The sequence below is a fragment of the Lynx canadensis genome, chromosome A1 (genome assembly GCF_007474595.2).
Source record: "Lynx canadensis isolate LIC74 chromosome A1, mLynCan4.pri.v2, whole genome shotgun sequence".
Lineage (NCBI taxonomy): Eukaryota > Metazoa > Chordata > Mammalia > Carnivora > Felidae > Lynx > Lynx canadensis.
Window position 1 is genome coordinate 174,528,188 of NC_044303.2, and position 13,694 is coordinate 174,541,881.

Sequence of the window (13,694 nt, forward strand, 5' to 3'; positions counted from 1 at the left end):
ACAGCTCTGTCCCTTACTATTTTGGTTGTTGATGTCACATAACTATATCTTCATACAAAACAAATTAATAATTCTTTTAAATGCATTAGTGTCTTTCATTACATAGAAAGCAAAATGTGGCGTTTCAAAGTTATAGTAATACTGGCTTTTAGACTAATAATTATGAAACTTGTATTAGTCACTTAACCATATAGAAAACCAAACATTATAAATTGTTGTTACAATCATAGTTTTTGTAATTGTCCATGTATTTACCTTTACTGACATCTTTGTTTCTTTATATGGCTCAAGTTACTGTTCAGTGTTTCATTTTACTCTGCAGGACTCCCTTTAGGCTTTTTTTGCTGGGCAGGGCTAGTGGAAATGAACTCCCTCAGCTTTTGTTTATCTAGGGAGGTCTTTATTTCTGCCTCATTTTTGAAAAGCAGCTTTGTTGAACATGGAACTCTTGGCTGAGTTTTATTCTTTAGCACTTTGAATATATTAGCCCACTACCTTCTGGCCTCCAAAATTTCTGATGAGAAATCTGCTGATAATCTTATTGAGACCTTATATGTGATGTGTTGCTTCTCTCCTGCTGCTCTCCCTCATTTTTGAAGGATGGTTTGGCCAGATATAGTTTGGCCAGATAAGAGCTTTTTTTCCTTCAGCATTTTGAATATATCATCCAACTGCCTTGTGACTTGCAAGATTCTGCTAAAAACCTTGCATGCGGTGAGCCACTTTTTTCTTGCTGTTTTCAAGATTCTGGCTTTACCTTTTGTTAACTTTTGACAGTTGATTTAATGTGTCTTGGTGTGGGTCTCTGGTTTAACTTCATTGGAGTTAAACTTCACAAATCTGTATATCCATTTCTTTCCTCAGGTTTGGGGAGTTTGGGGTCATTATTTTCTCAAGTAAGTTCTCTGCCCCTTTCTCTCTTCTTCTGGGGCTCTCATAATACATATATGGCCCACTTAATAATGTCCCATGGTCCCTTAGGCTCTCTTCAATTTTCTTCATTGTATTTTCTTTTTGCTTTTCTGTCTCAATGATTTCAAATGACCTGTCTTCAAGTTCATTGCCAGTCTTCTTTTGCCTGGTCAAGTACGCTGTTGAATCCTTCTAGTGAATTTTTCAATTCAGTTACACTTTTCAGGTCCAGAATATGTTTGATTCTAATAGTTTCTTGTTTAATACTCTCATTTTGTTCACACATAATTTTCATGCTGCAGTTAGTTGTCTATCTCTGCTCTCTTTTAGTTCCTTGTACATTTTTAAGATAGTTCAAAAACACTCTTTTGTCAGGGGGGCACCATTTAAGCATCCAGCTCTTGATTTCAGCTCAGGTCATGATCTCATGGTTGTGAGATCTAGCCCCACGTCAGGCTCTGCACTGAGTGTGTGCTTTTATCTGTCTTAATTTCCCAAATGGCTTGCCTTTGTCTCAGGAGCCACAATCTCTTGCTTCCCTGGTACCTGCCTGTGGAACTGCATACTCCTTGCAGCTCTAACATGTGGCAGTGCTCACCTGTCTTTTCAGCAGCTTCCAAACTATACCACTATTCCCATCAGTGATCTGAGTCGGGTGAGAAAACAACTGTCCCTTGCACAGCTCCCTAACAAGCCAGGACACTGGCTCAAAGTCCACTTTTTTGTTTCCATCTTGAGGGAGGAGCCGGGGCATGTGAAGTTTCCTTCCAGTTGCACCATGATAAGCAGGGTCGGGGGAGGGGCATGGGCACACCAAATAACACAAATCTTCCTACTCCTTTCATTGAGCCCCTTCTCGATTATGCATTCTTCTGGGTACTGAGGCTTCTCAACTGATCTCCAGAGTTTTCACAAAAGTATTCTGGTCCGTATGTTTTTCTTAATTTGGCGTCTCCATGGAGAACAATAGCCTGGAGCTTGTTTATCATCTAGGTGATGTTTCCCAGATCATTCTTAAAGCCCTCAATTATTCTGCTCCAATCTGGACTGACTACTTTGTAGGTCTACTATTCACCATAATTTTAGGAATTCTCTGTATTATTCTCTTGGATTAGATCTAGTGTTCCCTAGATCCTGTTCCACCCTCTTTCTTAATCCCTTCTTCTTTAGATGCATACCTTTAGGTAACTGAAGAAATGGGTGTGAGGATATTTTTTCAAGTTCCCACATGTCTGGAAATGTCTTTATGTTACACTCATACTTGAATAATAGTTTTGTTGAGTATGGAATTCTAAGCTGAAAATAATTTGTTCCATCCAAGTGCTCTGGGTGAGCAGACAGAATCCTGGCCATTTAGAGATCCCTAAAAGTCAGAATGCAGAAGACTTCTTTTCTGCAGCACCAACTCTATACTAGGTGCCTTTGTTTATGACGGATGTTTCATTCAATGTCTTTAGAAAATAAGTCCTCTGACTTTTTGCCTGAAGGGTAGGTAACCTGATGACTGAACTTTCTGTACTCAAGAATGGAAAGACTGTCAGTTCTATTTGCAAACTTTCAACAGATTTACAGCCCACATCTGACTCTAACCCTCTTGTATATATTGTGTTTCTGAGTTGAAAACCTCTTTACTCTAAAGGGAGATTTCCTTTCTCCTTGACTGCAGCCACCTCTAGATGTATTACAGCCTATGGCTTTCTCTGCCTAGCTTCACCAGTCAACACTTACATTTCCTTTAGTTCTTCTAGTTTTCATTCAAATCTATTGCCCTTCCCCTTATTTTCATTGCCATGGATTTATATCTTTCACTATTCATCTACTATTATTTTCAATGGGATCTCAAGAAGGAGAGGGATAAGTGAAGGTACTCAATTTTGAATTGGAAGACAGCACATACCATTTCAAAAGGAGTTTTTTGGTGAGGGTGGGAATATAAGGATGGAATAATGGCAAAGACTTTACTACCAGATTTGTCATCACTTTTGTTTCTAGTTAAAACTTCCTATGCAAAAGATACACCCTCATAATTGTTATGTTACCTCTTCCTCCATGACATAAGTGAGCAGCTTCCAGTCCCACTCCACTGTCTTGGCATTAGCTGGATGTAGCCTGAAATTCAAGGGACATCAATTAGAATTCTAGAGGGTATAGTGGAAGAAGGGATGGGATCTGGAAGATGACAGAAACAAAAAAACCTCCTCTTATCCTCACTGCTTTTGTCTATCCTTTGACATGATACCATGTCATCTGACGGTAGTAGAACTTCAGTTTTTTTGCTACCCAGTATTCACTTCTCTTTTGGAAGACATTAGCACCCCAATTTTGCTTTGAAGAAATCAACTCTTTATTACTATTAGCCCATTAGCTTTACCCTACCAGGATCCCAGCCCATGAAGTATATTGAGCCAATCATGATATTCTATCCCTCAGTTCAGTGATTGGTTCAAAAATGGGCTCATGTCCTATGTTATTGCAATTAAAGCCTACAAGACTAAATTTCAGAACTTTTGTGTGATTATAAAGGAAGTGGGCTTTCTCTCATAAAAGCTGGAGGCTGAGAAGACTACTATGTGGAGCCTCAAGAGAGAAGCAAAGCAGGAAAATGGATCCTGGTTACCATTCTGAACTGAATTAAGTCTTATTCCTAGGCTTCTAGTAAAATGAATAATTAAATTCTCTTTTATCAGCTGTTACAGCTAGTTTGGATTGGGTTTCCCATTAGTTGCAATCCAAATAATACTAATACACTAAGTCACCCTCTCTAATTGGTTAGCTCAATCAAGCTCAGGCAAGAGCAAGATCTGCCCTGAGTCCAGATTCTCTAGGAGATTCACCAACATCAAAGGTTCATACTGTTGAATTTTCATGAGAAGCATATAGGCCTCCTTCAGTACATCCACGGTCTCAGAGCCACTGAGCAGGATTTTCTGGATGATGTGAGCCACAATTTCTCTGGGTGGGTAATGCTGGGGTGACACAAAGTCCATCAAAAACTGCACAGTCCCCAGGGGAAAATTTTCTTCAATGGTGTTTGTTACCATTCTTAGTCTTCGATGAGGAATGGGTTCTAATTTTTGACTTTTACTCTGTAGAGATAAAAATAAACCAATTAGAACAGGTTTCTATAGACATATATACACAGGATCTGAAACAGATTCAAGACAGCAAAATTTTCCATGCATTTGAAAAATTAATAAAAAATAAAAAGACTGAAAAGCCTTATCTAAAAAACTTTCAACGACATGGAAAAATACTTATATTAAGTTAAAAAATAAGAAATCAAAGTTCTACATATAATATGATTTCATCTGTGCTAAAAGCACAGAAAAGAAGTACAAAAGAGTCAAGAGCTAGCCTAAGTAGATTTTGGAGTGAAGGTGGGAAGATAGGGTAGCTGTGATACTATTATCAGATACTTAGATAAAGAGAGGGAGACACAGAATCCCAAGCAGGCTCCAGGTTCTGAGCTGTCAGCACAGAGCCTGATATGGGGCTCAAACTCACGAACTGTGAGAGCATGACCTGAGCTGAAGTCGGACGCTTAACCGATTGAGCCACCCAGGTGGCCCGAAAGATGCTTTAAATATGTTTTATTGTTAAAATAAGATCCCGTTTTATTGATTTACTGTTAACAGTAAATGTTAAGTTGCTTCCCTCCCACCTCCCAAAAGTATGTATATAAAGACTGGGAGAGAATATATGAAAAGTGGTTTTCTATTATCTGGGGTGCTGGAATTACAGATGTTTTGCCTCTATACGCTCTTCTGTATGTTTCCATAACAGATACATATTACTTTCAGAATCAAAAGGAAAAACATGAAAAAGTTTTCTGACATCAGAATATAATAACAATAATGACGATAATTTTTGAACATTTGACTTATCCTCATCTTAATTCTCACAACCCTACTACTACTATTATTATTCCTATTATGTAGATAAGGAAGCTGAGGTTTAGAGAGTAAGGACTTGTTATGCAACAAATGTCAGAAGCTGGTTTCACACATGGGTGGTGTAACCCCAGATCTACCCTCTAAATTCATACTACCTTTCAACAACAAAACCAATAATAATAAATATATTTTTGTTAAAAATCCCCATTAAAAGATTTTAAATGCCTATGTATAAAAAGGCAACTGAGCAGCAAGTATTATTTTTAAAATCTGAGAATAAGTATTAAATTTATTATTTTACTTTATTATTATTTTTTTAATTTTACAGAGAGAGAGAGAGCGAGAGAGAGCGCGCGCACGAGTGGGGAAGAGGGGCAAAGAGAGAGAGAGAAAATCTTTTTTTTAAAAAATTTTTTTTTTAACATTTATTTATTTTTGAGACAGAGAGAGACAGAGCATGAACGGGGTAGAGTCAGAGAGAGAGGGAGACACAGAATCTGAAACAAGCTCCAGGCTCTGAGCCGTCAGCACAGAGCCCGACGCGGGGCTCGAACTCACGGACCGCGAGATCATGACCTGAGCTGAAGTCGGACCCTTAATCGACTGAGCCACCCAGGCGCCCCGAGAAAATCTTAAGCAGGCTCCATGTCCAGTGCAGATCCGATGTGGGGTTTGATCTCATGACCCTGGGATCATGACCTGGGCCAAAATCAAGAGCTGGATGCTCAACTGACTGAGCCACTCAGGCACCCCAAGTATTAAATGTAAAACATCAACCAAAGGTCTGACAGCTTATATATGACAGTAAAACAGTGATGACTAGAACTGTCCTTCCAGAAAATCTTCTGGAGAAGTCTAGTTAGCTTTCCTTATGCCTCAAATCACCTAAGGGTAACCCTTTATCTCACTGATCAGAGACCAATACTGTACATGTCATGTAATGAAAATTAAGAGCCAGAGAAGAGAAGAACAAACAATATTGCTTTTGTGACTATTTCACATGTGAGGCACTTTACCTGTATTTGAACCTATATTATGCATTTCTTGCCTACAAATGGGGACATCTACAGCAGATAAAGTTTACAAATTCTTTTGATGCCCATATACTTAAGGGGAACTAAGACTTATAAAGTATTTCTTTAGGCCTTGAAAGGTGGCTTTGTGCTTTATGTATTTACTTTTAGGTCAAACAACTTTATGATATGAGCATTATGACTTATTTTAGAGTAAACAAAGAAAGACTCAGAGGAGTTAAGGCCAAAGGCTGGTAGGTGGCAGGCAGCGTGGGGACTGGCTAAGAAGTTCTGGGGGGATACGACCTGGTTGAAGAAGTACTTATTAAAAGCCCAAAAGAAATAATAGGAGAGACCAAAAAGATTTACAGATGGATTCTAGATGGCCAAAGTTCTTTAAGGTAAGAAATAAAGATGAGGAAGAAAAATCCCCTTTGTTTGGCCTAACTACCATCTTATAATCCAAGCTGTGTTTACACAGAAAGGGGATGTGGTGCCCCATTTGCATCTACTGGTGGCCTCGCTACTTTGTGCAGCACTTACAAAGCACTACGGCCTTGACTAAGGAAACACAAACTCTCTCAAGTCCTCCAAATGCTCTTGATAATGGACTGATATATCACCATCCTGAGGCAAACCCACAGGAATAAAGAGAATGAGCTAGGGTAGTTAGGGAGAGTCATTCAGAAAGAGAAGACATAAAACGTATTAGAAGATACAACAACAATTAAAATGAGAGAAAAAAATTCAATCTTCAAGGCCAAATCGATGTGAATGTCTGATACAGGCTACATGGGATTCCTGATTGCTCCAAGAATGCACCTTCTGAATTCATGGACTACCTCAAGCCAGTCTTTTTTTTTTTTTTTTTTAAGGTTTATATATTTATTTATTGTGAGGGAGAGTGAGCCTGAGCCAGAGAGGGGCAGAGAGAGAGAGAGAGAGAGAGAGAGAGAGAGAGAGAGAATTCCAAGCAGGCTCCGCATTGTTGGTGAAGAGCCTGACTTGGGGTTTGACCTCATGAACCGTGAGATCATGACCTGAGCTGAAATCAAGAGTCAGAGGCTTAACCAACTGAGCCACACAGGTGCCCCTCAAGCCAGTCTTCTTAACATTGAGAATATGGTTACGGATGATGAAAAAATAGCTTCATATTGTAAAACCTAGCCACAAACTTTTTCTTACATCTGCTAAGAAAAGCATCTGGTTTAGTTCTCACAGCTTAATAAAGACCAATGGGAAGTAGCATTTCCATTAAAATCTTTTTTTTAATGTTTATTTATTTTTGAGAGAGAGAGAGAGAGAGAGAGAGAGAGAGAGAGGAAGTGTGCATGCACTCATGAGGAGGGGAGGGGCAGAGAGAGAAGGAGACAGAGACTCCCAAGCAGGTTCCGCACGGTCAGTGCAGAACCCGATGGGGTGGGAGGGGGGTCAGGCTCGAATTCATGAACTGTGAGATCATAACCTGAGCTGAAATCAAGATTGGTTGCTTAACTGACTGAGCCAGCCAGGCGCCCCTCCCATTAAAATCTTAAAACTGAATTTCCTCCTCAAAAGTCAGAAAGTAATAATTTTGGAAGCACTGAAGTGTCAAGGGTCTCACTATTTCTGTGATTTGGGAGCTGTAATAAGGGCATCAGGAAGGGAAAGGCATAGGAATTGAAGAGAAGCATTTGATGAAGACCTATAATGAGCCAGACACTCTAACAGACACTTTTACATATGTTATGTCGTTTAATGATCCTGTGAGGTATGTTTTTATCTCCATTTTACATATAGGAAAGAAGCTAAGGCTCAGAAAGGTAAAGTGACTTCTACAGTGCCAGTTTTTCACTGTGGGGGTGAAATTTGAACCCAGGTCTGACTACACTAGATGGTTCCACAAGTGGAGGAAAGATAAAAATATCAAATTTATACTGGGCCTGTTCTTTCATGCATATTTATGCTAGGCCTATACAAAGGACACCTAATCCCTAGGGGAAGACATATTAGCTCACCTCTCTTGTGTCTTTATCTGGTATTAGTGTCTGGAAGAAGAGGTGATGCACTGGAGGTCGTAAGAAGTACTTCAGTCTATGCAGGCATGGTCTGCTGTATAACCCACCTTGTGGTGTTCGTGCTTGTACCTGGGCAGACTCGGGGTTAGCAGGCTCTGACAGTGATCTCTCTTTTCTAGCTGGTGTTTCTGTAGCAGAGAGCCAAGGAACTTTCTCTAAGGAAGTTTCAAACTGTGGAGACTGTGGACTGGGAGAGGACCTTGGAGAAGATGGAGCTGAGACATCCATAGGGATGTCATGGTTCTGTATATCATTTTGGGGAGGGTCAGGCCAGTCTTGTCGTAAGTGAGGCAAATCTCCAAGTGAGTGTAGCATGTCTCCTGGCAAGCAAGGCATGTCTCCAGCTGAACGGAACATATCTCCTGGGAAGTGTGGGACTTCTCCAGGTGAACGTGGCACGCTTTCTGGTGACTGTGGCGCATCTGCTGGTGACTGTGGCATGTCTGATGGTGACTGTGACATGCTTACTGGTGACTGTGGCACATGTCTTGGTGACCGTGGCACGTCTTCTGGCGACTGTGGTGTGTCTCTTGATGACTGTGGCACATCTCCCAGTGACTGTGGCATATCCTGTAAGTGTGCCACATCTTGTGGATATGATATGTTTTGAGGTGGGCCTGGTACATCTTGAGGTAGGCCCAGAGAGTCTTGAGGTGGGCACAGTGAGTCTTGAGGTGGGCTGGGTGAGTACTGAGGTCGCAACGATGAGTCTTTAGGTGGGCTTGGCAACTTCTGCTGAGGGCATGGCGTCTCTTGAGGAGGGCATGGAACTTCTTGAGGCGGGTGAGGCAAAGCTTGTAGTTGGCACTGCATGGTTTGTGGTGGGCATGACAAGGCTCGTGGTGGGCACGAGGAGGCTCGTGGTGGACAGGGTGAGGCTCGCAGCGGGCATGGCAAGGCTCGCAGTGGGCATGGCAAGGCTTGTGGTGGGCAAGGCACATCTTGCTGTGGGGTTGGCAAGGGTGCCCTCTGATTGCTGCTGCTACCATTATTGCTTGTTGGGGAATGGGAGTGAACATCTGAAGATAGCTGTAGGCTTGCCAAGAAGCCAAGGTCACCTTTGAATGCAGTTGAGCTGCAATTTGGCTCTGCTGCATAAATAGAGTCCCCACTGACGGATGTAGGAGGTTGTGGACCTTCAAATGCGGTTTCTTCCAAAAGGTCCAAATCCACAGGATCGCTGTTAATGATTCTCCGTGCTGCAGGCCGAGAGCTTCTGTCTACCCGCCCTTCCATCACCTCTTTGCTGGAGAGGCTGGCACATGTCTGAAGACTGGCTGGCTCCTTCTGGGAAGGAGCAACAGGTTCTAGGGTCAAGTCAAGAGTGGCAATAGGTCTATTTTCTTCTTCAGTTCTTGTCAGGTCAATCACACAGAGTCCATTGCGATCCTTTGCCCTTGGTCTGGTTTCTCTGGTTAAGTCAATGAAGTCCTGTTAAAATATTATGAGAATATAAGTGGTCAAGAAGGGAGCCTTTGCTTTATCTAAGATCTGCATCTGAGCTTTTAAGGATAATCATATTTTACCTTTTCACTTCACTGAAAATTTATACATTTTATATACCATAAGCATTAGTATTTCCTTTGGTCAAAATTTTGCTACTGTCAATCTGTCAATTTCTTAAAAAAAATTTTTTTTTTCAACGTTTATTTATTTTTGGGACAGAGAGAGACAGAGCATGAACGGGGGAGGGGCAGAGAGAGAGGGAGACACAGAATCGGAAACAGGCTCCAGGCTCTGAGCCATCAGCCCAGAGCCTGACGCGGGGCTCGAACTCCCGGACCGTGAGATCGTGACCTGGCTGAAGTCGGACGCTTAACCGACTGCGCCACCCAGGCGCCCCAATCTGTCAATTTCTATACCATCTTAAATTATCCAAATGCCACATGCATATAACTGAGGGCATAGTGGGAAATTTTTTCTGATCCAAGGTAAATAGGGGAGTAGTAGGGAAGATTGCAACCTTAAGTCACAAGGGAAAAAGCAACCTTTGTTTGGAAAAGCAACTTACTTACTTACAACAGAAACTAAAGAAGGTAAGCTAATATAAGAGAATCTACTATGTGCTAAGAACATGTTGAGTGCTTGCACATATCTTTAACTTTCACAATATCCCTGTCAGGTAGGCCTTATAATCTCCATTACACAGATGGGGAAAATGGAGTTCAGAGGAGTTAGGTCATTACCTAAGGATTATACACATTCAAACCCAGGTCCGTTTCCTTTTTTCTCTGTACAACTTCATTCAATATATAATTACCTTATAGTCAGATATGTAGAGTAATGCAATAACAGTTATAAAACCAACAGTGTAAGTCTGAGCCCTAACTAGGTTCATTATTGGAAAACCTCCTATCTTTACCTCCATTCCTTGCCAAAATGATTAGGTACTTCATAAACCCTAATGACACCTGCCCATGGTACTAAAATCAATCTCTGTGCCATACACATGTTAAAATATTGTACTCCCTTTCAACTCTCAAAACTGTCTCAGTGTGGATGAAAATTAATAGCCTAATTATCCATCAATTTCATTGATGAATATGAATGCAAATATTCTCTATGAAGTATTAGTAAATCCAGTATTTAAAAAAAAAAGTTCCATTTCTGATCAGAAGGGCTAGCTAGATACTCTGATCAACCAACCTAATAAAAGCGAGAAATTATATACAAATGTAAAAACACGGGAGAGGTTATAACAAGAAAAACTGACCAAAAAGAAAGCCAGTGTACCTATATTAATGTCAGACAAACTAGATTTCAAGGAAAATAGTGTTACTAAAGATAAAGAGGCTACTGTACAATAAAAGACTTATTTCATCAAGATATAATAATTTTAAAACTATATGCCTAATAACAGTCTCCATAAAGCAAAAACAGATACAAGGAGAAAAAGGAATATCCAGTCATTGTAAGAAACTTTTACATGTCTTTCTTGATTGACAGATTACTCAAACAAAAAAATTATTATGGATACAAAAGATTTGAACACTTTTTTAAAAGTTTTTATTTTGAGAGACAGAGAGAAAAAGAGAGGGGGTGGGGTGGGGCAGGGAGAGAGAATCCCAAGCAGGCTTTACACTGTCAGTGCAGAGTGTGACATAGGGCTTGAACTCATGAACTGCGAGATCATGACCTGACCTGAAATCAAGAGTTGGACACTTAACTGACTGAGCTACCCAGGTACACCCCAAGATTTGAACACATTTAGTAAGCTTCATCTGAAGGACTCAGAATAGATATTCACAATTACACGAAATATTTACAAAAATTGACCACAAACCAGGAGTCAAAGTACATCTTAGTCAATGTCAAAAAGATTATCACTCAGGCCAAAATACTATTAGGCTAGGAAGCAGCACAAAAGAATAACTAGGAAAAACTCCATATAACTGCAAATAGGTCAAAGGAGGAATCACAAATTAGAGAAATTTTAGAACTGAACAATAACAAAAATACCAGTTATTAAAATGTGGCATGCAGAATCACTATGTAGAAAAAAATGCACACTTACACACTTAATTAGAAAAGTGGAATGGAAGAAAATTAACGTGCTAAGCACAAACCTTTTGATAGCAGAAAAAGGAAAAAATACCCCAAAGAAAGCAGAACAGAGGAAATAATAACAAGGGCAGAAATGAATGAAACAGAGAACACAGCAGAGAAGTGCAACAACGTTACAGGTTGTTCTTCTAAAAGATTATTAAAATTGGCAAACATCTGAGAAGAAATTTGAGAACAAAGGCACAAATAACCAATATTAAGAATGAAAATAGGACAAAATTACAGATGTTTTTAAGATAAAAAAGATTAGAAGATGTTATGAATAATTTTATGTCGAAAAAACTTGGGAACTTGGATGAAACAGATAAATCCCTGGAAAAATAAAGCTTAGCAAAACTGACTCAAGAAACTGGGTGATGGGTACATGGGGGATCATTATACAATTTGCTATATTTTTCATGTTTGAGATTTTCCTTAATGAAAAGACATTTTTAAGTTGACTCAAGAAGAAAGAAAAAAATCAAAATAGTCCTTTAACCAATAAAGAAATAAATCAGTAGTTGAAATTTTTTCCATCAAAAAACTCCAGGTCAAGGTGATTTTAGAAATCACCTGTTTAGTTTTGCTAAAAATTCAAGGAAAAAATTATTCTACTTTTATACAAGTTATTTGAGAGTATAAAAAAATGAAGGGCTACCTCTGACTCCTATTATGACTTAGCATACACTTGATACAAAATCTGAAAGAAGGAAATGTTATAAGTCAATATCACTTGTGTACACAGACATAAAAATTCTAAACAAAACACTATTAAACTAAATCCAGCACAACCGAGATGAGTTTACCTAGGAATCACAGCTAGCTTACATTAAAAAAAAAAAAAATCAATTAATATAACTCATCACATAAAGGAGAAAATCTATGATCATGTGAAGAGGCCAAAAAGCATTTGATAACACATTCAACATCCATTCTTAAAAAGAGGGGAAAAAAAACCCCTCAAAGTAGAAATAGAAGAAAACATACTTGTCTATTAAAAGTTATTTCCAAAGCACATATAGTAAATGTTACACTGAAACACTGAAAACATTCCCTGTAAAATCAGAAGCACATCAAAGATGCTTACTGTTGCTAATTCTATTCAGCAGTGTACCAATGTTGTATATGCAATGCAGGAAAATATGATATAAAAATTGTAAAAATTAGAAAATAAAACTGTCCTTCATGAATAATATGATTATTTACATGAAAAACTCAAAAGAATCTATAGATAAATATCAGAATAAGAGCATTTATCATGGTTGTTGGATATAAAAATTACATTTTTTAATACTTCAACAACAGTAGCCTCATGTTGTATAACTCCCACATCTCACAACTTCAGGGGAAATCATTCATATTATATTCTATATGAATTATGCCATCTAGGGCAAAATTCTAGGCAATCCATATGATATCAACACAAAAAACATATACATGTATATGAATCTGTTTGTATATATTTGTATACACATGCATGTGCACATATGCACACACACACTACAGGTGGTAGTTATTTTTTTTAACATTTATTTACTTATTTTGGGAGAGAGCGTGCATGTGAGCAGGAGAGGGGAAGAGAGGGAGAGAGAAAATCCCAAGCAGGCTCCATACTCAGTACAGAGCCCAATGCAGGGCTTGATTCCACCACCATGAAATCAGAACCTAAGCTGAAATCAAGAGTCTGACACTTAAATGACTGAGCCACCCAGATGACCCCCCCCTTTAAAAAAAAAAAGTTTGTTTACTTATTATGTGGTAGTTATTTTTGTGGGTTGCTGAACATTTCCATGATACATGGTAGACTGTAGTTCCTGAATCCCATGACTAGGTGGAGTCATGTGATTAATTCTGCCCAATAAATTATGAGGGGAAGTAACATGTATTACTCCTGGGCTGGGCCTTTCTGGATGCAGATGCTCCAAAGGTTTCTTTTCCTTCTGATGTGTCTGTCTCATGTCCATGTTCAAGATAATGGCAACTCTGTCAGCCTGTGTCTCCACAGGACTATGATATGCAGACATCCCTCCTCCTCTACCCCACCTGCAATGGGCATGTAGTAGTGTGAATGGAAATAAATCTTGTTTTAAGCCACAGTATAACGTTGCTTATCCTGACAAACGCAGTACCTGGGAACAAATTTAACTAGAGATGTGCAAGACCTGTGCAAAAAAATATTATGGAAGCATACTGAAGAACACGAACATAGGCCTAAATACATGAAAGTATATACCATTGTCCATGAATTAGAAGACGCGATGTAATAAATATGCCAT

General features: G+C 39.3%; 1 protein-coding gene across 1 annotated transcript in view; it reads right to left on the reverse strand.

Annotated features, from left to right (window-relative positions):
- SIMC1 (SUMO interacting motifs containing 1) overlaps positions 1-13,694 on the reverse strand; it is an 83,469-nt gene that overhangs the window by 38,130 nt on the left and 31,645 nt on the right. The window contains exons 2-4 of the mRNA XM_030327243.1: positions 7,816-9,306; positions 3,766-3,998; positions 2,952-3,021 (exon numbers count right to left, since the gene is read on the reverse strand). Of these exons, the coding sequence (XP_030183103.1) occupies positions 2,952-3,021; positions 3,766-3,998; positions 7,816-9,306 (1,794 nt within the window). The remainder of the gene's footprint in view (positions 1-2,951; positions 3,022-3,765; positions 3,999-7,815; positions 9,307-13,694) is intronic.